The 21,979-nt window shown below is 40.0% G+C and overlaps 1 protein-coding gene across 1 annotated transcript in view; it reads left to right on the top strand.

Moving 5' to 3' along the window:
• CCDC80 (coiled-coil domain containing 80) overlaps positions 1–20,294 on the top strand; it is a 34,299-nt gene extending 14,005 nt beyond the window's left edge. The window contains exons 4-8 of the mRNA XM_039250347.1: positions 8,523–8,659; positions 10,300–10,448; positions 15,959–16,062; positions 18,454–18,534; positions 19,791–20,294. Of these exons, the coding sequence (XP_039106278.1) occupies positions 8,523–8,659; positions 10,300–10,448; positions 15,959–16,062; positions 18,454–18,534; positions 19,791–20,137 (818 nt within the window). The 3' untranslated portion in view covers positions 20,138–20,294. The remainder of the gene's footprint in view (positions 1–8,522; positions 8,660–10,299; positions 10,449–15,958; positions 16,063–18,453; positions 18,535–19,790) is intronic.
• The last annotated feature ends 1,685 nt before the right edge of the window (positions 20,295–21,979 follow it).

Raw genomic sequence — 21,979 nt, 5'->3', positions numbered from 1 at the left:
TTTTTATTTTTTTCAATCACCACATTTTAAGAGCTAGAACATATGGACATTTTTATGGGGCAAAGGAAGTTCTTTGATAGCCTCCTTTGAAGGAAGACTTTGAGGGTAGTTGATGAAACAGGAGGTGGTGAAGTTGATAGGGACATGGATGGAATGTGACAGCAGGAGAGAAGGTGATTCCATAGTCCTATGAATAAAGAATTCATTGGTGCATTTCTAAAATACCCTTTATAGGTGAAAATGATGGACTCTGTTTCAGCTAATATTCTCTTTCTGTCTTTGATCTTGTTGAAGAGAATTGTTCTATACGGACAAATCTCATAGGCTCCATAACAACGTAGAGGTGTCCCTTTTCCTTAGGAGCACCTGAAAAGTTGACCCTTTGCCCCAGCTCTTCCTTTCCTCTATCAGGGTGACAGTGCCTGGCAGCTGCCTTCTCCAGACCCTGCCACTAACTGGGAGACAAGGCTGCATGAGGGATCAGGCTTCCAGACACTGGCTTGGGATCCCTCTCTGTTCATTCAGTCTTTGACTGTCAATTACTCTTTGCCCTGGAGGCGGGAGCCTGCTTCCAGCTTGTCATCCCATTTCACTGCCTTCTTGCCATTCAAGTGTATCAGTGTCAAGATCAACCCCTGATGGTCAAGGGGTGAAAAGCACTTGGCAAGCCAACCATACAAAACAAGGGCTTGATGCATGTGGTGGAGGTATAAGCTCTTCCAATTGTAGTTATTAGAGAAGGTGTAAATATCAGAGAATTTTGAGAAGTGGGTTGATTGATCGGAGGGGCCTTGAAAATGGAGTAGATTTATTGATAGGTGGTGATTCTAGCAAAGTGCCTTTTGTTTATCTTTAATCTTTTTAAAAGAGCTGATACAGTTTTTTGGATTCCAAAGTCAAAGCTACATAAAAAGGTATCCACAGACAAATGTTACACCCATTCCTGACCCCTTTACCCTATCAAGCTCTGCCCCACAGGTATTTTTATGATTCCTTATTCATGAATTTAGTGCTTCTTCATGCAAATACAAATAAATATAAACATCTGTATCCCCTCATTTTTGTACAAAATATAGTATATATACTACTCTGAACTTCACTTTTTTCACCTAAAAAATATTTCCTGAAGATCTTTTCTAATGAGTATGTAGAAATCATCTTCATTCTTTAATTAAGCCATTGTGAGATTCTATCATAGTTTATTTAACCAGTCCCCTTGTTAATGGACACTTAGATTGTTTTCAGTATTTTGTTATTATAATAACAATTTCACAGTAAATCACCTTATACATATGTCACTCTATCTATGTGGGTATACTCTTACAATAGATTTTGAGAATCAGGATCATTAGGCCAAATGGAAAATGTATTTAGTTTTGTTAGATATCATCAGATTTCTCTCCATACGAGTTGTATCAGACTGCAATCCCACCAGCCATGTGTAAGTTGTCTATTTCCCTACAGCTCTCCAACAGAGTGTATAACCAAGCCTGTGAATGTTTTCAGCCTATGTGATATGTGAACTATGAGATCTTAGTGTACTGTGTTGGTGGGTTGCATTTTTCTTTCTCTGAGTATGACTGAACATCTTTTCACATGTTTAGGGAGCATTTATATTTTGTTTTTAGTGTCATTTGCCTTTTTTTCTATTGGATTGTTCTTTTTAATCTCAATTTGTAGGTATTCTTTATAAATTAGAATGAAAATTCAGACTCTAGTCCCCTTCCCAGTTCCAAGATACTGACCCAGTTTGGGAATAAGGTCCAGGAATTTATATTTTTAAAGTATTGCTCAGGTGGTTCTGATTTGCAGCTAGGTTTGGTTTAGAGCAGAAGGTTAAGTGTAGGGCAGAGTCAAAGAGAGGTTGGCCCCAGATTTTAAAGGATTTCAAAGACCAGGACAGAGAAATCAAACTTTATTTGGTAAACCATGTGAAGTCACTACAGATTTCTAAGTATATTTTTTAAATAAACTTTCAGTAACTTCTAAGGTCTGGTAGTGTCAATCTGTAGGACAGAAAACAATCTGGCAGGACCCTTTCTTCATAGACAGGACAAGGTACTCTTTCTAGAGACCAAGAAAGCAGCAACTTTGTGATCAGGAATGGCCAGGTTAGTCTCACCTATCAATTTAATCTAGACGCTCATTTCACAATGAGATGGTAGGCAGGCAACTGACCCACGCAGAGTAAAATAGGAGCAAGAGAATCAACTACAAAGGCATTTAAGTTGATCTGTTTCCAATCAAAAGAAAGCAAATCCCATAGCTGGAGGCCAGGGTTATCCTAACTGAGATTAATCTACTACAGACAGTTCAGCAATCCCAGAAATATTCTTAAAAGTAATTCAGCTTTTTCTGGAGTCTTTGCCTTCAGATTTATCCACAGCTTTGGCCTGTGCTGACTTCTTGAATAGGATAGTTATAGTTAAATGGTATATAAATATATTTAATCTATGTTGTATGTAATCCATAGAAAGGATTTATTATGGTATGGCGATAAATGGTGCAGCACAGTGGATGACACTCAAGAGATCAAAATGCCAAAGGAAAATAGAGTTTATTGCTCATGGGTCCCTGAGAGGAAATTGCAGCACACCCCCTAGGCTCACCAGTGGAGCCATGGTTGGGTCAGAAAGCAGAAGCAAGAGCAGGGAGTGGAGAGCCTAGGTCACTGCCTTTATTTGGGTTCCCAAGAGAAAGGTGAAGCAGGACAGGGTGAATAGTTTCTGATTGGCAAGTTTGAATAATTTCAGCAGGCTTTGGGCTCTGGGGCTGCTCCCTAGTTGCCTGGTGCCTGACCCTGGGTGATTAAAGAGGAATATTGCTTCTGGGGTGCATGTGCCAGAGAGAGGAGGTAGGACATTGGGTTGGTTGGTTTGCATTTCTGAGAGTTACTGCAGGCTGGACCTTTTGCTGTCTCTAAGAATTGGCTGGCTTTGGGAAGGGGCAGTCTCTCCCTAGTCAGAAAGGGGTTTTAAGATGTCAAAATATCATAATATATAGAAAAATTTAAATGTGATTAATACAATTATATTTTCATATGTGAAAACCCAAATTTAGAAAATAAATCTATATGATTTTTTTCAAATTACACTTCGACTGGCTGTGTTATAGGCTCACAAGATCTAGGAAGTGTAAGGGTTTGATGATGGGGTTTCTATATTGACCCAGAACTGCTCACCTTCTTCACTCTATTCCTCACTACCCTCTTTTTTCTCACGTGATATCTTTCTTAGGGGAGAGATTTCATGATTATCAAATCTGTACCTAGTATCTATGTGTGCCAAGCTACAGGGATTTAGAAGATGATCAAAGGTTAGTCCCTGTTGATAGATTGCTCACATCTAGTGGATAGATGTGTAAACAACCTGTTGCAATGCAGGGTGATAAGCGGTATTGCAGAAGTGGCTAAAAGTGTTGTGAGTGCACAGGTGAGATAAAGACCAGTTATAGAAGTAATTAGGAGTTCCCATGTGGACAGGGGTAGGGATGGCATTCCAGAAAGAGAAGGCATATTTCTAGAAACTGAAAATAGAGGCTGGAGCATATTGTATGGAAGAGTTAAGGGATCAGCTAGCTAAGATAGGCTGAGGCCAGGGCAAAAATGGCCTTGGTGGCTATGCCTAGGATTTGGATTTTATCCTGTCCTTGTTCTCTGTCCTTAGATGGCAACCCAGCCACCCAGAAAACTTGTTAAAATGCAGACTCCAGGGCCTCACCACTAGAAATTCTGATCTAATTGGTCTGGATCCAACGATTGTGAGTTTAACAAGTACCCCAAGGTGATTGTGATGAAGGTAGACAGTGGCTCATGCTTTGAAAAACTGCTAGAGAAGATTAGGAACATCTGAAGCAATGGGAGAAGCCGAAGGAGTCCAGGAACATTGGCAGAATGCTTGAACTCAGGTGAGACAGAGTGGGAGTAGGAGATACCATGGATATTGTAGAGAAGGAGCCGTCACAGATGGAAACTTCGAATGTGCCTGGCATACAGTTGGTGATTTATAAGTTGTTGCTGGAGCTGAGTTTTTCTTCAGTGTCATGCTGTCTGTAGTCAGACATGGAAGAACAAATACATGAAGAAATCTATTACCACCTCCACTTGCGAATTGAGAACCTTAAAGGATGGAAACCCTGGCCAATGCCCCACTTGCAGGACCAGTCCCCACTAGGGTGTGACAGAGTTCAAGCTCCCTCCTGTCCCTCCTAAGTCATCTTAGGTCAGGGACAGGCTGTGTGGAATAGCCAAATCCCACCACATGGGGTTTGGATCTGTGGATCCATTTAGCTGGATCAAGACCATGTGGAATGTTTATAGGATGTGTCCTAAAGAGTGTTTGCCTCTAATCCCTGCAAAGATCTAGAGAACTTTGGCAAAACTTGGATAAGTGTAACAAGAAGCTGCCAAATTGATGCTGCATTTCCAGACCAAGGAGAGCCTTGTGTTCACCCAGCCCTGACTGAGACAAAACACCAAGGGTAACGGAGCCCTGAGGCAGGGGCAGGCAGCTGGAGCTGAGGGCTGGCCTCCCTTCCTCAGAATTGGGCCAGAGGGGGGTGCTGCCTTATGGTAGAGCTGCTCTCATCCTTGTAGGAGCCACTGTTGATCGATGCTTTCACTGATTTTCCTCAGCACAAACATCCTTTTGGGATGTAGATATTCTGCAGTCTGGAAGTGTAAAATGTTTTATTTTTAATGTCAGGTCAAAATGTTTCAGAAAATATTTTAGTTGAAAGGGAAAAACAGGCCATGTAGTTGGTTTCTTGCTATATCCCAGTTAGAACAAAGTTTGGCTTAAATCTTGGTCCTAGGTCTTCTGTCCTTGAGTGTGATACATATTTTGGTCAAGTAGAGAGAATACTCAGTAAGAGTGAGGTCATGTTACCTGGGCCTTAACCCGCAGTCTGTTTTTAACTAGTAATGTGAACTTGAGCAAGTTGCTTCCTTTGTGGGCTCTGTGATGGGTTTATTCTCTGGGAAACAAACTCTGAAACTGAGATTTGCATGTATGCGATTAATGGGGAGTATCCTCGGGAATAGTGCTTATGAGAGGTGAGGGGTACAAGAGAACAGAGGGAGTTTGTAATGCAGTGAACCCTTCGGAGTGGTTCACTTTGAGGCAACCATGACATTTTTTAGATCTAACCCCTCGTCACTCCATCAGTCACTGAGTGTGGGCTGTCCCCTAGGAAGACTGTGACTTGGTGGAAAGGCACCTCCTTTCTAAGGTCGGTGATTTTCAGAGGAGTCAGCTGCTAACCGTCACAGCAGCCTTGCTTCTGAAGGTAGGATCTGCACAGCACACCATAGTGTCTGCTTCAGTTCCTGTTCCAAAAATTGGTTCATATATTATTGGTTCTCAGTTACATGACTGGGTTCTACCAGACAATGTCTGTGTCAGTTCTCTGTTGCCACAGTAAGGCTGTGTAATGGCATCTAATTATAAAACATTCAATGACAAGCCTGTAGGGTTCAGCTCATCTGGCCTGGGCTTGGCGAGCCTTGGTGAGGCTGGTCCATGTACTTGCAGTCAGATGCTGGTTGGCTCGGCAGTCCTGCTGACCCGGCCTTGGCTTGAACCCTTTAGAGTCAGCTGGTGTCGACTGATCTGGAATAGCCCCATCTGGGCTGAGGTCGGGGTAACTTGGTGGAACTTGTTCTTCAGAAGGCTAGTGTGCGTATTATTCTCATGGCAATGGTAGAGGCAAAAGCAATCCTAAAGGCACAGGCTCATTTCCAGCCTCCGTGTCACTTTTGCTCACATCAGCTAGCACTGGCCGTCATATAGATGAGCTCAGAATCGAGAGGCAGGACAGTTTAACTCATTCACTGTAACGAGAAGCAGCAGTTACTGGGCAAAGATTTTAGGTATAGAGAAAGGTGAAGAATTGGGGCCATTTTTGAAACCTACTACGTTCTCCAAGTTCCTCCCATCTCAGCCATTTAGTGATTTTTGTAACTTTCTCTGTTAGGTAGAGATAATGGTCTCATTTTGATTCTAATTAGGAGCTTGAACTCTATCCAAATTGCTTATATTTCCAAATCCAGCACCCAGCCATAGACTTAGCTCAGGACACTGGCAACAAATACTTTGTTGAATGAACAAAAGTAAAAATGACTGTATGCTGGGATTTAAAACTAGTAATTCCTAGATTCAAGAGGAAATCTGATTTGTAAAGTTTTAGAATTATTAGTTATTTTTTAAAATATTTTTATTTATTTCTAGGAGAGAGAGAGAGAGACAGCGTGAGCAGGGGAGGGTCAGAGAGAGAGGGAGACACAGACTCTGAAATAGGCTCCAGGCTCTGAGCTGGCAGTCAGCACAGAGCCCGACGCGGGGCTCGAACCCACAAACCATGAGATCATGACCTAAGCGAAAGTCGGACACTTAACCGACTAAGCCACCCAGGCGCCCCTAGAATTATTAGTTATTAAAAGCATTTTTAAAATTAGTTTTTAATTATTTATGTTATTGTTATTAATTGTAAAGTATGCTCCTTGTTAAATTTTACATAATATAGACATGTGTAGAATAAATAGTGAAAGTTTCCAGTTACCTTTTCCATTCCCTAGGCGCAGCCATTGTTACCAACTAAATGTCCTTCTGGACATTTTCCAGTGTCTATTTCTGTACGGATGTATTTTTCTTTTGTTTTATTTCCTTTTAACCATGAATAATGTCTACTATGCATTTTCTTCAGCAAGCTGCTTTTTTAGCTCAATGAGACATATTAAAAACCAACAACATGAATCTGGCAATTTTTTAAAATTACTCTGTAATTAATTCATGGCAGCAAAAATGTACATTTAAAAAAATAGTTTAGTGACGCCTGGGTGGCTTCTGACTCTTGATTTTGGCTCACATCATGATCTCATGGTTTGTGGCATCCACCTCCACATCGGGCTTTGTGTTGACAGCACAGAGCCTTCTTGGTATTCTCTCTCCCTCTCTCTCTCTGCCCCTCCCCTGCTGTCTCTTTCTCTCTCAAAATAAATAAATAAACATAAAAATAGTTTATATGTATGAAGGATATAATTTTTCACTTGCAGGCAGCGCTTGGTCCTCATATAAGCCGTCAGCCATAATCCCATGCGTTTGAACTGCCTCTGTGAAGAACTGTCACAATTTGGGGGAGGAAAGCAGATTCTTTCTCTTTGCATTTTGATCTGCTTTGGGGGAAATCAGGTTCCTTGTTTGTATACTTTCAGTGATCTTAATCAAATTAACCAAAGTAATAAATTGTAATCATCTCCTTTTTATCAATAAAAGAGCAACAGTCTGTGGTACTCAAGCTCCATAATCTCTGTGTCTGCATAACTGTGGCTGTTTCTACTGTAGTAGTATTCATTGAGTAGCAGTGTGGATAGCAAGTGATGGAGTTTTTTCATGAATATATCTATTATTATGTATTTGCTGGCTTTATTTTTTTCACATTTTTTTCAAAATACAGGGAATTATTTGGGAAATAAATTTTTTTGTAGGTTTTGTAGGTTAAGGGAAGCACTGTGACCTGGGAGGGAAATAGCATTTTCATCTCAGAAGTGTTAAACTGATTTCCAGACGTAAGAGTTGCCATGTTCAAACTTCCCATCCACCTAGTGATGTGTTCAAAAACCATTTTGAACTATGATAATTTATTTTTAGGGCTTGATGTTTAAAAGAATACATAATGGTTAAAAACTTCCATACATTTAATAACACTTTGCTTGAAATTGTATTCACTTACAAAATTGTATAATAGGGACACCTGAGTGGCTCCGTCAGTTAAGGCATCTGACTACTGATTTCAGCTCAGGTCATGATCTCATGATTCGTGAGATCAAGCCCCTCATTGGGCTTTGCGCTGACAGTATAGAGCCTGCTTGGGATTCCCTCTCTGCCTCTTCCCTGCTCATATTCTCATACTCTCAAGATAAATAAATAAACTTAAACAATTGTGTTATGAAGAGCTCTACATTTTTGGAGCTAAAATGAACCTGTGGGAAGCTCTGAACATAGGCTTGTTTCTCGTTATAGCAGTGACATAGTTCACTGAGTCTCAGAGTGATTCCATAATAAAAGTGAGGAAAAAAACAGAGATTTTAGACTCAACTAAATAAATAACTAAAACTAAAAAAAAGTTTTCAAACAAAAACAAAAGCTAAAATAAATTTAAAGTTTCCTTGGTGAGATGAGGTGATGACTCATTCCCAGGGTAGAGTTGGCAATCTTCTTCCAGGGGTGAGTCAGCAGCCTTCACTCTCACTTTGCTCCTTCTGATTCACTGCGATCAGGGTAGGCAGAGATGGGGCTTTACCATCTGTAGAAAACTAACTTTCAAAATGAGTTAATTCATTTGTTTCTATGTTTACTTATTCACTTGGGGAACTTTTGTTCAAGCAAAATGTTAGTTGAATGTGTGCAGTTAATGAAAGCTGTTCTAATTAACTCAGGATGGAGACTCAGAGCCTTCACCCGTTCATTTCCCGCTTATTTGTGTCTTATTCCACCTGTATTCATTCACATTTCGTTTGCTTTAAGATAACGAAAAACCCATGCGAGTGGTGGATGATGAGGACCTTGTAGACCAGCATCTCATTGGTGAGCTGAGGAAAGAATATGGAATGACCTATAATGACTTCTTCATGGTGCTTACAGATGTGGACCTGAGAGTCAAGGTACAGGTTTCTGTTTTAGATGGTACAGTTCCATTCCTTAGAACAGCAACTCTGAAATTTTTTGTCAGCGAATCTATAAGACGTATGAAGATGCACAAATTATTTTATTAAGTGGGAAGGTTTTGAAAAGGTCCAGGTATTCCACATTGTCTTATAGAATGTGTGCCTAGAAATGTGGTCTATGGAAAGAACTGGGTTGGATGACTTCATATGGCCCAGCTGTTGACTCAGACTAAACTCTTCTGTAATATCAATGTCATGCATCCATCAGACACTGGTTGAGTAGCTATGATGTGCCAAGCCTTAGGGATAAAAGGTGAAGAGTATTTGGCTTCTTCCTTCAGGAAAGCCCGATTTAACATAGACTTATTCTGGAAAGGTCTGGAAGTTTACCTCCCGATCCCACATGGAAAATAGGATTTTATACCTACTTGCTTCTCATGCTTAGGGACAGAAGTTCTGAACCATGAAAAACTGCCATGTACTACTACTACTACTACTACTACTACTACTACTACTACTAATGACAAAAATAGCTAACTTTGTTAAGTATTTTCCTTATGCCAGGCACTCACCTCAACCCTTTACAATCTCTATCTCAAACCTCTGAGATAAATAACGAGTATTATCTTTATTTTACAGAAGAACAAAGATAGGCCCAGAGTGGTTAAATAACATGCCCATGTTAACCCACTTAGCATTGCGCCTGATATCCACACAGGCTGGCTCCAGGTTGCACTGTCTTTACTATTCTAGTACACCAATAGCTACCCTACTTATATGAACATCATCAGGAGAAAGGTCACTTGGACTATCAGAATAGCTCATTCAACCTGCGGTATTCTTCTGGATCTGGAGAGAGTAACCTTCTTGAATTCATTCCTCACTTGTGTTGCCTCACCTCTAATATGAGGGGCTGAACTAGGTGGGCCCAAAGGTCTCTGCCAGTTTTCACATTCTAGTTTACTGAATCCCCACTGGGGGCATAGCTCCACGCCATGTCCAGACTTTCCTATAGTTCATGCTGGCAATGCTCGGCCACCCGTCAAATCAAATAGGTTGCTGTTTTAAGTGCAGGCAGCTCTGATCCAGGAAACTGAAGTGCATTATCTTTAAGTTGGATTCCAGCTTTTTCTCTGGGGATACATGTAGAAACATGACCTAATTTTAAGTGATGCTTGCTCAATAAAACAGCCTCTGGGAATCACGAAGAGTTCGTGTAGATTCCTGATGGCCACAGAACTGTGTTCCTTCTGGTGGAAAATTACTCTCATAGTTCAAGTCAGATACTCCAAAAGGTTATTCAGTTTTCACCTCAATTCCATCATTTCTCACCTTCTCTTCGGTTGTGCAGTGAACAGGAACTGGCTTAGTCCCAGAGGTAGGGAAGCAAGCCTAGGGTGTGTGATGAGGAAGTCATGGACCCTTTCCCATAAAAGGCATGCAGTTAAGAAATTCTCATTAAACGTAAGAGGCAGTTGTTTCATAGAATCTGAACCTCAAAACATCAGCAGAGGTATTTTTGCAGAAGAGAGTGTGTAAATTAGTGAACCCTCGAGACTGATTTCTCCAGTGACCCCTGAATTTTCCCGGAAGAAACACCCTTATATATTATATGCTCTCTATGCTTTCTTAAACAGCAATACTATGAAGTGCCCATAGCAATGAAGTCTGTGTTCGATTTGATCGATACGTTCCAGTCCCGAATCAAAGATATGGAAAAGCAGAAGAAGGAGGGCATTGTTTGCAAGGAAGACAAGAAGCAGTCATTGGAGAACTTCCTGTCCAGGTACCTCACCTTTGGATTCCCTGAGGAGGCAGGTGGGAACGTGTTCTGAGTGAGCTAATGAAAAGGTCAAGGAAACACAACATAGACATGTGTGCAGACCTGCCCAGCTGAAAGGTCTGTCTGCTTCACAGCCCTCTGGCCACTGGGCTTAGTCTTTTCCTGTCAAAAGGGCTCTGGTCACAAGGTTGGCTGGGTTCAGCTTCAAGCTTGAATGTTGATTTGGCGGCTTTGGATAGCCTTTTCTCTCTTTTCTGCTTCTTTTTTGGCACAGAATAAAGAATTCTGACCCATGAGGGTTAATTTATTCTGTCAGTGAACTTGGAGGGCTTTATATACTGCATTTTTATTTTACATATTTATTTATTAGGCCCCTCTGGTTTCACACAGGATTTGGAACACTCTGCTTGATTTTCTGCTTCCTTCCAATTCTGCAGAAAACAACAAAAGCCCCTCTAGGACCTCAAAAGGAGAAATGCTCTTGACTCAGCTCCCTGATTCCCTGGGGAGGAGGATTTATTGAAAACCATTGTAGAGAAACTTCAGTAAATACACAGAGAAGACTATTAAAAAAAAATCACTCCACTTCCTCCCTTCTCCATCCCTTCCCCCATGGTGGATGAAAATTCTACAGTGCCTTTGGGGCCCTAGGAAGTACAAAACTGCAGAAGTTCCACCTACAGCGAATAAATGCATAGAGATCTCAGTATAACATCTCCCCTCCACACCCCCAACACCCAGCTGTACTGTGTAGCCAAGAGCTCCAGAAATGAAGCAAGCATTTACTTGGAGGCTGTTAACTTCCTTACTTGTGTCTATAAAGCATGTTCTCTATGTGTGAGTTGGACAATCAAGAATTCTATGGTTAGTAAGTAGATAGATACTCTGAACTGCTCTAGATTCAGGAGGCTTAGTTCTCTTAAAAGATAACCTCATGATGTGTAAAGAGCACAGGACTTACTGTTCATCCAAGTTTGGGGTCTGCAATTTACCAGCTATGTTGCCTCTATGGCCCTGACTCCACCCCAGTATTCCTGGGATTGCTTTTTGTATGCTCACCTCTGTGCTGAGCACTTCACCTTCCCAAATTTAATCTTCACAACAATCCTATGATCTGAATACTGTAACTATTGTTGAGTTTAGATGGGACAACTGAGGCTGACAGAGATTAAGTAACTTTCTGTCATCACCTAGCTAGTGTCAGCTCCAGGACTCAAGGCCCAGAAGAATCTGGCTCCCAAAGTCCATATCCTGATCTAATACCCACTTTGAAAATATAATGTGAATTATTTTTAGTCTAGCCCAGAAGCCCAGAGTTTGAAGTGAAAAGATATATCCCTAAAACCACAGGGATTTCAGAGCTGAAAGGAACTTGAGGTTCTTCTTCATTCCAATTGTCAGTGCAGTGCAAGCATCTGGAATGGAGATGGAAGGTGCAAGACTCTATAAGGACTTGAGGCTCAAGTCTTTAGGTCACTCTTTTGGCTGAGAAAGGGCTCTAACTTTCCACCTGACGGCTCTTTGTCTAGTCTTGGGGGCACTGAAACATCAACTTCTGATCCAAGGTCATCTCTCTGGCAGTGACTTAGAAGAAAGATGGATGATCAAAGCTTATTGTTGCCTTTGAGGTGTTTTTCTTCCTTTACCTTCCTTACCCCCATTCTCTCCTCCCCCTTCCTTCCCTTGCCTTCTCCTTTAGCTCTCTCTTAAACTTTTAAGTTAGGCTTTTAAATCTTATTATTCTATTTATAACCTAGAAAATTTTAGCTATCACTTTTAAGGGGCTTTGTATAATGTTTGATCTTGCTTACAAACTCATTAATTAAACAATTTTATTCTTTCAAACATTTTATAGTTAATATATATTTTTGAATTGTTTGAAATAAACAAAATCTTTTTGAGTACTTTTAACGATCCATAAGTTTAATTAGTTAATCTTGTAAATTCAGTGAATCTAAAGTTTTCTCAGATGTTCCAATCACTGCACACAACTTAAAACCACACATCTAAACCAATTATTCAATCATACATTATAATTTAAAGATTCAAGGTTGTCATTTTATTAACCCAAATTCTCTTAAGTTTCACAAGTACATAAATTATGTATATAAAGAAGACCAGGATCCTTCTTAGAAGTATACATTATCACTATGATTAATGCTCTGAAAACTTGTTCTTCTTAATTCTAAATCTTCCAGGGCGATAAGATGCATACCTGCTGAACCAACCCCATAAACTCTCGTTGCCCAATCTCTACAGCAGGCCGTTACCACTCAGTCCACTGATGTTATTTATAACCACAGATTTGGGCCAGCCCTGAGACCTGCAGCTACACACACCCTGATTTTTCTTACCATCCCCAGGCAGGCTGTCTTTTTATAATCACTGTGTCATGGGTTTCAAGACTTAACAGGGAAGGCTTGACATTATCTCAGTTTTGCTCACACCGAAAGTTTGCAGTGCTCATTCCAGTTGATAACTGATTTGAATTTGGCGTATCTTTGATTTCTAAGACTTGTACCCACATTTTGCATCTCAAGTCTTTTGCACCGGTTAAGGTGCTGTGATATGTAAATGCATCTTCCTTCTAATATCAGAGCCTTATGGGCTTTCATATTCAGTACTATTTTAGGAACATGCATCTGTTGTGGATACACAGAACGGATATGATTATAATTTTGATGTCCTGTAGCTATGCATAATTTGTGGTCACAACTCATGAAATCACTGTGCTGATGATTATCATTGGTCTTAACAATTAATGTGGAATCGTGTATAGCCTAAAGGGTTGAGTAAGACAGCCCTGAGTTTGATTCCTGACTTGTTCACAATAAGTGAAGCTTATAGCTGTGTGACCTTGGGCTGATTGCTTAACTTCTCCAGGCTTTAGTTTTCTCATTTGCAAAGTGCGACTAACAAACGTATTTATTCTTAAGATTGTTGTGAAAAGTAAATTCGCCACAATGGCCCAGGACCTAGTACAAAGTAAGTAATCAATGAATGCTATTAGTAGTATTGGGACCAGTTATTCAGCTCCTGGTTAAAGAAGTTTGTCATGAAGCGAGCAGTAGGAGGAAATTTAGTAACCACCTCAAGATTGAAACCCAGGCATAGAGAACTGAAGGAAAAAAAATTTTAAATAGCAGTTCTATAAATAAATGAGTATCCAAATGGGAATTTTCCTTCAAATTTGCTGAGTTGTTGGTGAGTCTATACAGCCTGGTTTCAGCTGACCAGACTCTAAAGCCAGTCTGGTCTTTAGTGACACTCATCTAGTTCAGGCTATAATTAACACTCCTCTGAGACAGAAGCCCCAAAGAGTGGGCAAATGCACACTAATCCGGAAATGCCAGTTAAGGGAAGCAAACACACACACAGCTCATAGAATTTTTATTTACTGATGAGTTAAAGTGACAGAAAAATGATTTGTCCAAAATAAGGATCTGGGCCACACCGACATCTCTTGTTACATGCTATGGAAGATACTTCCTTCAGTCTGTGGGAGAAAGTATCATTACTTAGGGGAAATGACCTTTGCCTGGTTCTGTCTGCGACAGGGAGTCTCAGATCCTGTCCCCATCCAATCAGGATAGCATTCAGTGGTGCACACAGGTAAACAAGCCAAAATATACCTCACCCAAAATAGCTCCTTCCAGGATACCCTACAGCTCCGTGTGAGGCCAGGGAGGCTGGCCTGGTTTGGATGCCAGCTGGGGGGCCAGAGCTGGACTGGCATGCCTCCTAAGGAAGCCGGGAGAGTACAGGAGACCATGTTTGTGATCACTGTTCCCTTTCCCGAGAGACCTCGGACAATCTCAGTTGCTCCTCTCCCCTCCTCCATGCCAAATACATTTATCTCCCTATCCTCAGTGGAGATTTTAGTTTTTCTTTCCCTTTGAAGAGAAACAAGCAGAGGAAGCAAATGTAATGTCACAGTAAGCAGTTCTTGGCGAGCCTTCCTACAGGCTTCCATTCAGAGGTTGTATTTCATCAGACTATCATTTTCTCTCATTCACCCAAACCACTATTCCCCCAAGAGGCCATTTTCTTTGGGGTTGAAAACTCTCATGTTCACTGTGAGGCTAGAATGAGCATAGGGAGAGAAGTCATGAATAAAATCAACTGGCTTCCAGCTCAGGGAATGTACTAGCACTCCACAGTGGCCTGCACAGAGGCAGAAAGTAAAACCCCTCCTCCAGCAAAGGTGGAGTTTGGGACAACTCCATACAGTTGCCCTGGAGATGCATTCCCTCTCTCCTTCATATCTCCTTTGGGACCCTGACTCTATTAGCCAAGCCTCAGGATCTCCAAGGGTGATAAACTAGGGAAACCATTGGCCTGGGAGTCAGAGAAATCTTATTTTGGTATCAACTCTTAGATATACAATTATGTCTTAGGAAAATTACTTCTCTAAGCCCCATTTTGTCATCTGTAAGATGAAGACAGAAAGCTGTGCCTTCAATGACCTCTAATGTCAGGATAGATGAAAGTGAGCTATGAAATGATACACAAACATAAGGATTGAATAAGTTATCATATGTCATGAGAGGCAAAGGTCCAAGGTCTATTAATGGACAAACTTCTACATCTAGAAGCCCACACCTATACCCATGTTATCACATGAATAACTTACACTGACAGATTTTAGTTTAATTCTTATAATACCTCTTTGAAGTTGATGCTATTTTTCACTCTGGAGATAAGGAAAGACTGAGACTCAGATGAACTCAGTGATGTGCTTACAGAACCCAAAAAGTAGCAGTGACAAAACATGAACTCAGTTCCTAGGTTACAAGGCAAAAGCTCTTTCTACTACCCTACTGCATTGTAGCAGCATGTAGTACATGCTAAAGTCCTAGGCTCGAGGTATAGGCCCATCCCACTTCACAGAGGACTCTATAATGTTGGGTCTTATAGTAGGCTATGTTTTGGAATTTGCATTTGCCTCTGGAAGAACTGGCTACTGAGAAAGGTACACAGGGCTTTGTTTTCCCAGGAATTCTCCTTGACCCTTGGAACCACTCTGCTAGTTTCCTTCTTCCTGTCACTGTCACCTCCTTAAAACTTAGTTCTCTTCTTCTATTCTGTTTTCTGTCCATACATTTGATTTTTAACATCCTCTCCCCTGCAAACTCTATTAATAGATTGTGAGTTTACTTCCATTTTCTTTGGATTCCCTATTTCTGTGGCTACAATATAAGATACAATTTGGGCCAGTCTTCATTGCATCTGAAAACTTCAAGTCTCCTTAAGTGACTTCACTGGGCCTGGTGGCCAGACTCATTCCTGATGTTTTGTGCAAATGCCACAGTCGGCAGACCATGAAGTTATAACAGAAAGAGAGCAGTAAATGTGGAAATGCAGTTTAATGGCTTTGACGAGCTAGGAGATATTTCTAAGGGCCAGTGTTTTATATTCTGGGTACAGGAAAACCCAACAGCCAAAGTTACTCTGCTTTCTTACACTAGCCTCTACTGTTTGAAGCAGTAATCACGGCCCCCTGTCTGTTCCAGGTTCCGATGGAGGAGGCGGTTGCTGGTGATCTCTGCCCCCAATGATGAAGACTGGGCCTATTCACAGCAGCTCTCAGCCCTCAGTGGCCAGGCCTGCAATTTTGGTGAGTGGGAAGCCTCGTCATCACTGTTTTCCCATACTCTCTTCCTGGTCATTCTAAAATGGAACATAGAAGCTTAGATCATCCAAATATTCCTCAGTCCAGACTGGAGATTCCCAGACACTTACTCAATTGTATTGAGTATAAAGTTGCTTTCAGACCAGAGCTTTAGTCAACTGGAGTTCTTTGGGTTTTCTTTGTGTTTTCTCAATATTCTCCCCTCCTTGGATTCTTCACTGAAGTATTTGAAAATACGTACTGCTTTCCTTTCAGTGATCTGTGTTATGTGCCTTCTTGTTTGTTTTTTTAAAACTTGTCTTGACATCACAAAACTCAGGTATCATCATTCACTTAGGTAATACTTAGGTAAAAACATTGGGGGGTACTTCTCCATGGAAGAAATGCCTTTTGTAAAAACATGAATGACTTTGAGAATTAATATATTAGTGGAAGTAAACTGTACTATATTGCCATTCCCTTAAAAAGGATTTTGATCTATAATTGAGCATCAAAGACAGCAAGATCTCTTAAACAGAATCTTATTTTTCAGACACATAGGTCAAAGAGAAACATAGTGTATTATTTACATTTTTTGTACCGAACTGCTCAGTGTTTTGAAAACTAACATTTGCTTTTTATACCAAAATTATTATCTTGATGGCCTAAAGTATTATTTTGAATATGGACATATAGAAAGGAAAATGCATAGTTATTATGCATAGAACTTATTACTAAGTTCAGTGGTGAAACAAGGAGCTAAGGGCAATTTCAAAAGTGGAATTCACAACTGAAATCTCACTTAAAATACACTTCTGCAGAGGAAGGATTTGAACAGTCATTAGAGGCGTTGAAAAGTAACTAGGAGCCACAGATTTTAAAAATTCCTAATTGGAACACAGATGAATCAGCATTAGTTTGATACTACTATTAGGAAGAAGAATCATTTATTAGTTAAACGGTGCTTGCTTTATAAAAAGATGGGGGTATAGGTTTTGTAAAGCATTAACAGAGCCTGGGTCCCTGCTATGATCCAGTACCTAAAAATTATAAATACCTTCAGTTTTATGACATGAAATAATAACTCACAAAAGCAAGCAGGAAACAAGCTCATAATACTAAGAACTAGAAAAGTCATGAATTTTTATGTATACTTCTCCTATCAAATAATTTTAAAGTTTATAGTATATAAGATTTTTTTATTGTTAAACATATTTAAAATTATTTAGAACCACCAATGTCAGTTAGCAGTTAATGGCCCTTCACGATAAGAATATAAATAAAATCATGGATTATTAACTTTGTAAAGACATCTATGGAGCGGTGATTAGATGATGTTTCATTTCTAATCTCTGCACACAGAACCTAAGTCACAGTAGTGTAAGCAAACCCTTTTGTAATATACAGGAAATGTAAACCAGTCATATTTTCTGGGAATAATTGAATTACTGATCTTCCCTTTAGAAAACATGACTCAACAACATGTAGAACAGATGCTTCACTTCTCTGGGAAAAGAGCAAAGACCACAAAACATTTTTTTAAAATAGCCTTTGGCTTGAATTTTAGCTCCTCCTTAAAACAACCCTGCCCCTGCAGCTTCCAGTTTTCTCCCCTGAACAATGAACACCATCAAAATTCATATTCTTAGTCCCCAGTTGTGACCCTGACAAGGCTGGCACTTTGCCTCACACCATGAAATCTTGATATGGTGAACTGACAGCCCCCTTGTCCTCCTAGATTCTCTCCCCTGAACCCTTTCACGTGAACTTCATCTTCAAAAGAATTCCAACGAGCTATCAAGGCATGACCTTCTCTCCTTTCCTGAAACTCTAGCTGAAGGGGGTAAGCAGGCTGTGCTTGCTTAAGCGCTTCTTTGAATCCTCTAAATAAGTGATAAGAAACTGCCCTTTGAGCTGACAGACTTTGGTGCGAGGAAGCCAGAACTATTCCTCTAACGATCCCAATATGTGGGTTCTGCAGTCTTTTCTCTGAGAGACAGTTGAATTATCTGTGCAAGCATTGAAACTTCAGGAATGACTCTTTTTCCAGAATGCTTATCTAGAAATGTCAGATTATTCTAGCTGTTTTAATGTTCTAATGGCTTCATTTTTGTTTTGTTATTTAATAGAAGCACAGTTTAAGAGCAAATTCTTTTATTTCAATCTACAAAGCAAAGCAAACCAAACCACACCTGACCCTGTTGATAATCCTAAATCTGCAGTTTGTCTTTTTCAAGGTTTTAAAAGTATTTAATTACTTTGTTATGGTGAAAAATGAATTATTTTAACTAATCAGGTTATGTTCTATACTGCCAAGTAGAAATTTCTAATTGCCAGGTATGGCCTTTGGAAGTAAAAGATGATTAACCAATTCTATGGCTTTCTTTTTTCTTTCAGGTCTGCGCCACATAACCATTCTGAAACTTTTAGGGGTTGGAGAGGAAGTTGGGGGAGTTTTAGAACTGTTCCCTATTAATGGTAAAGTAATGTTATTTTAAAACAGTATGAACTACTTTTAAGTTCTATTAGGGGTGCGTGAGTGACTCATTCAGTTAAGCAGCCGACTTAGGCCCAGGTCATGATCTCACATCACAGTTTTTGAGGTTGAGCCCCACATCAGGCTTTGTGCTGACAGCTGAGAGCCTGGAGCCTGCTTCAGATTCTGTGTCTCCCTTTCTCTGCCCCTCCCCTGCTCATGTTCTGTCTCTCTTTCTCTCCAAAAAAATAAATATTAAAAAAAAAGTTAAGTTCTATCAAATTATATTAAATTATATACAACCAGTGGATGTGCCTCTAAGGTGAACACAGTTACAAACCCACCTACCTGGTATGTATATGCGCATATGTGTGTACATGTGCACACAGGAAGTAGAATGCACTCACTAATATTCTTAATATAAAATCGTTCAAAAGTGGTAGTAAAAATACCCATTTTCTTAACTAGAAAAATGCCTTCTGTCTGTATAGGACTTTATGATTTACAAAGCATTTTTATCTATGTCACCTCATTTAATTCCCACAATAATTTTATGAGGCACATGGTAGGTCCTATCTTACTGATTCTTTTTCAGAACATGAGGATAAATACTTGAAAGGCTCAGAGATGCTGTAAGAAGATGACTAGCAATTAAAGTTTTCAGAAAGCAAATCTGTTCTTCTTTCCAAGTTCAAGCTATTCACATGAGATAATGTGCATAAACTCTGTGGCCTAGAAAGCCTCAGCACCATCCCCGTTCCCCCTCTTCTTTTCAGTGACCATAATAGTTTTAAATACATTTAATTCACATTTTACATAATTGGTATTTTTCTCCTTTGACAAGGAAATAAGCTTTCTTTTATAAAAACCACAGTATCAAAAGGAAATCCATACTTGCAAAGAAGTAACTAAGCTAATTGGAAATAAACTTAGAAATACAAATAATATAATCTTTGTTCATGACAGACTTGAAATAAGTTGATCTTGCCAGAATTAAATTAAAGGACTGGTTTTATATTTTGTTAACATTCCTATAAAAGAGACCTCATGTGTCCCAAAGTTTGATGCTACTAATGTTGTGGAACAACATTTAATTTCTAGTGGAAAACCCCAGCAACCTTCTTTGATTGGATTTTGGACCAAAGGGAACAGACTTATGTGTCCTCTGTCTATACTCATAGTGATTTCTTCTCATTTTGATGTTTGCTTGAGTGCTGGCTCTTCAATCCACTAACAACGTTTTATAACACTGTTCTAGGGAGTTCTGTTGTGGAGCGAGAAGACATACCAGCCCATTTGGTGAAAGACATCCGTAACTATTTTCAAGTGAGCCCAGAGTACTTCTCCATGCTTCTAGTTGGAAAAGATGGAAATGTTAAATCCTGGTATCCTTCCCCAATGTGGTCCATGGTGATTGTGTACGATTTAATTGATTCAATGCAACTCCGGAGACAGGAAATGGCCATTCAGCAGTCACTGGGGATGCGCTGCCCAGAAGATGAGTACGCAGGCTACGGTTACCATAGCTACCACCAAGGCTACCAAGATGGTTACCAGGATGACTACCGTCATCATGAGAGTTACCACCATGGATATCCTTACTGAACAGAAATACTCAACCTTAGCCTCAGCCAGTTTCCCCTGCAGCTGTTAAAGCCACAAGTGGCCAGCTATGTAAAGGAGTTCTTCCACACTGCCTACATTCCCTGCCTTTCTTTCTGTGTTCTTCCAAGGTTAAATAAATAGCAAACTTTTGCCTATTTGTGAGTTGTTACTGAAACCTTAAATCATAAAGATGTTTAAAAGAATTGTTTGTTTCTCTAACTGGAAGGGATCTGGCGTTGAATGGATATTTCCCTTTTCTTACATGATAGACATTATTTGGAATACATAATTCTACATAAAAGTATTTATACTTCTCATTTGCTTTCTAAAAGTATTAATTGGCAAGTAGAACTATGATTGTGAAAGAAAATTAAGGAGCACAGCCCAGATGTTTTCAGGAAACATCTGATCACATGTAACAGGAAATAGCTTCTTAACACTTTTGGAAATGTCTGTCTAAAAGTGATTGAGATGGCTCTGTTTTATATTGTTAGTTTCTTTTGTAAAGCTTGATACCCCAGGAGTCCAGTGATATTGGCCACCAAAGCCAGGAAATGCATCAAACCCAGCTTTGCTATCAGGGCCATTTCCTGCCCTGTTTCTCTTATTGTCTTTTCAGAAACAGATCAGAGGGCCAGGAAAAGGAATTCTTAAATCATCACCAGAATCTGGCACTGCAACCAGACATGAGAATTCCTGAGTTTTGGCAGGTACCATGAATTCCTAGCATGGACAGCCTTGACCCCCTCACACCTGACACCCCTGTACTTACTTATTAAGGGGCCTATTACCATGCAGCATCTCATATAAGAAAATTACAAAGAAAGATTATATCCAAGGGTTCTTACTGTTTTCAGAGAAAAAAATGTTACTAAGTTACAATGGATAGAAGTGTAGCTGGAGTGAAAAATATAATCTTTATCTTTGAAAAAGAGCACTTAGTTTAGATATGGCAATTCAAACTAAATATCCTCCCTTCCTCCTTCCCTCTTTCCCTTCCTTTCTTCCTACTTTGTCTTTTTTCAACAAATACAAGTAATAGTACCAGCTAATATCAAGGTACTTGCCTTGAGGCAGTCAGTCCAATTCCCAGGCATTTAGCATCCTAACAGTCCCAGCCTCCCTCAATAGTGGGGAAGCTTTTTTTTTTTTTTTTTTTTTTTTTGCCACTCTTATTAATGACCAATCCTCCAAATCATCTTAGTATTGGTTATTAGCTCTAAAAATCATATATATTAATAACTGCATCCCAGCCACATGTGAATCTTTGCTATTTACTTATCTGTGCCTATTTGCACAAATCTGTCATCATCAAAACTTTGTTATAATTATATTGTAAAAGAATTTGTAGCTCAATGAACTTGAGAAATCACTAGTTTTGCCCTTCATTCTCCATGAAGACCCCATTCAATCTTACTTGTTTTATAGGCAACTGAGGTCCAGGTAGTTCAAGTGACTTTAGAACACAGTTCTCTTACTGTGTAAATTATGTTTCCACCTCCACCCCTCGCCCATGATGAAGAGCTTTCTTCCTCTCTCCTTTTATTTATTAGAAACAATTTTTTATTATGTATTCCTTGTTCGAGAGAGAGACATATACAGAGCATGAACAGGGGAGGGGCAGAGAGAGAAGACCCAGAATCCAAAGCAGGCTCCAGGCTCTGAGCTGTCAGCACAGAGCCCGATGCAAGGCTTGAACTCACAAACCATGAGATTGTGACCTGAGCTGAAGTTAGATGTTTAACCAACTGAGCCACCCAGGTACCCTGCTTCCTCTCTCCCTTTAGAACAGTATATACCAGCTGCTCAAAGCGGGCTCAAACTGGGATGATGTGATTGATC

The sequence above is a fragment of the Hyaena hyaena genome, unplaced genomic scaffold, assembly GCF_003009895.1.
Source record: "Hyaena hyaena isolate Hyena2069 unplaced genomic scaffold, ASM300989v1 scaffold_366, whole genome shotgun sequence".
NCBI lineage: Eukaryota > Metazoa > Chordata > Mammalia > Carnivora > Hyaenidae > Hyaena > Hyaena hyaena.
This window is presented reverse-complemented; position numbering and strand designations above follow the sequence as displayed.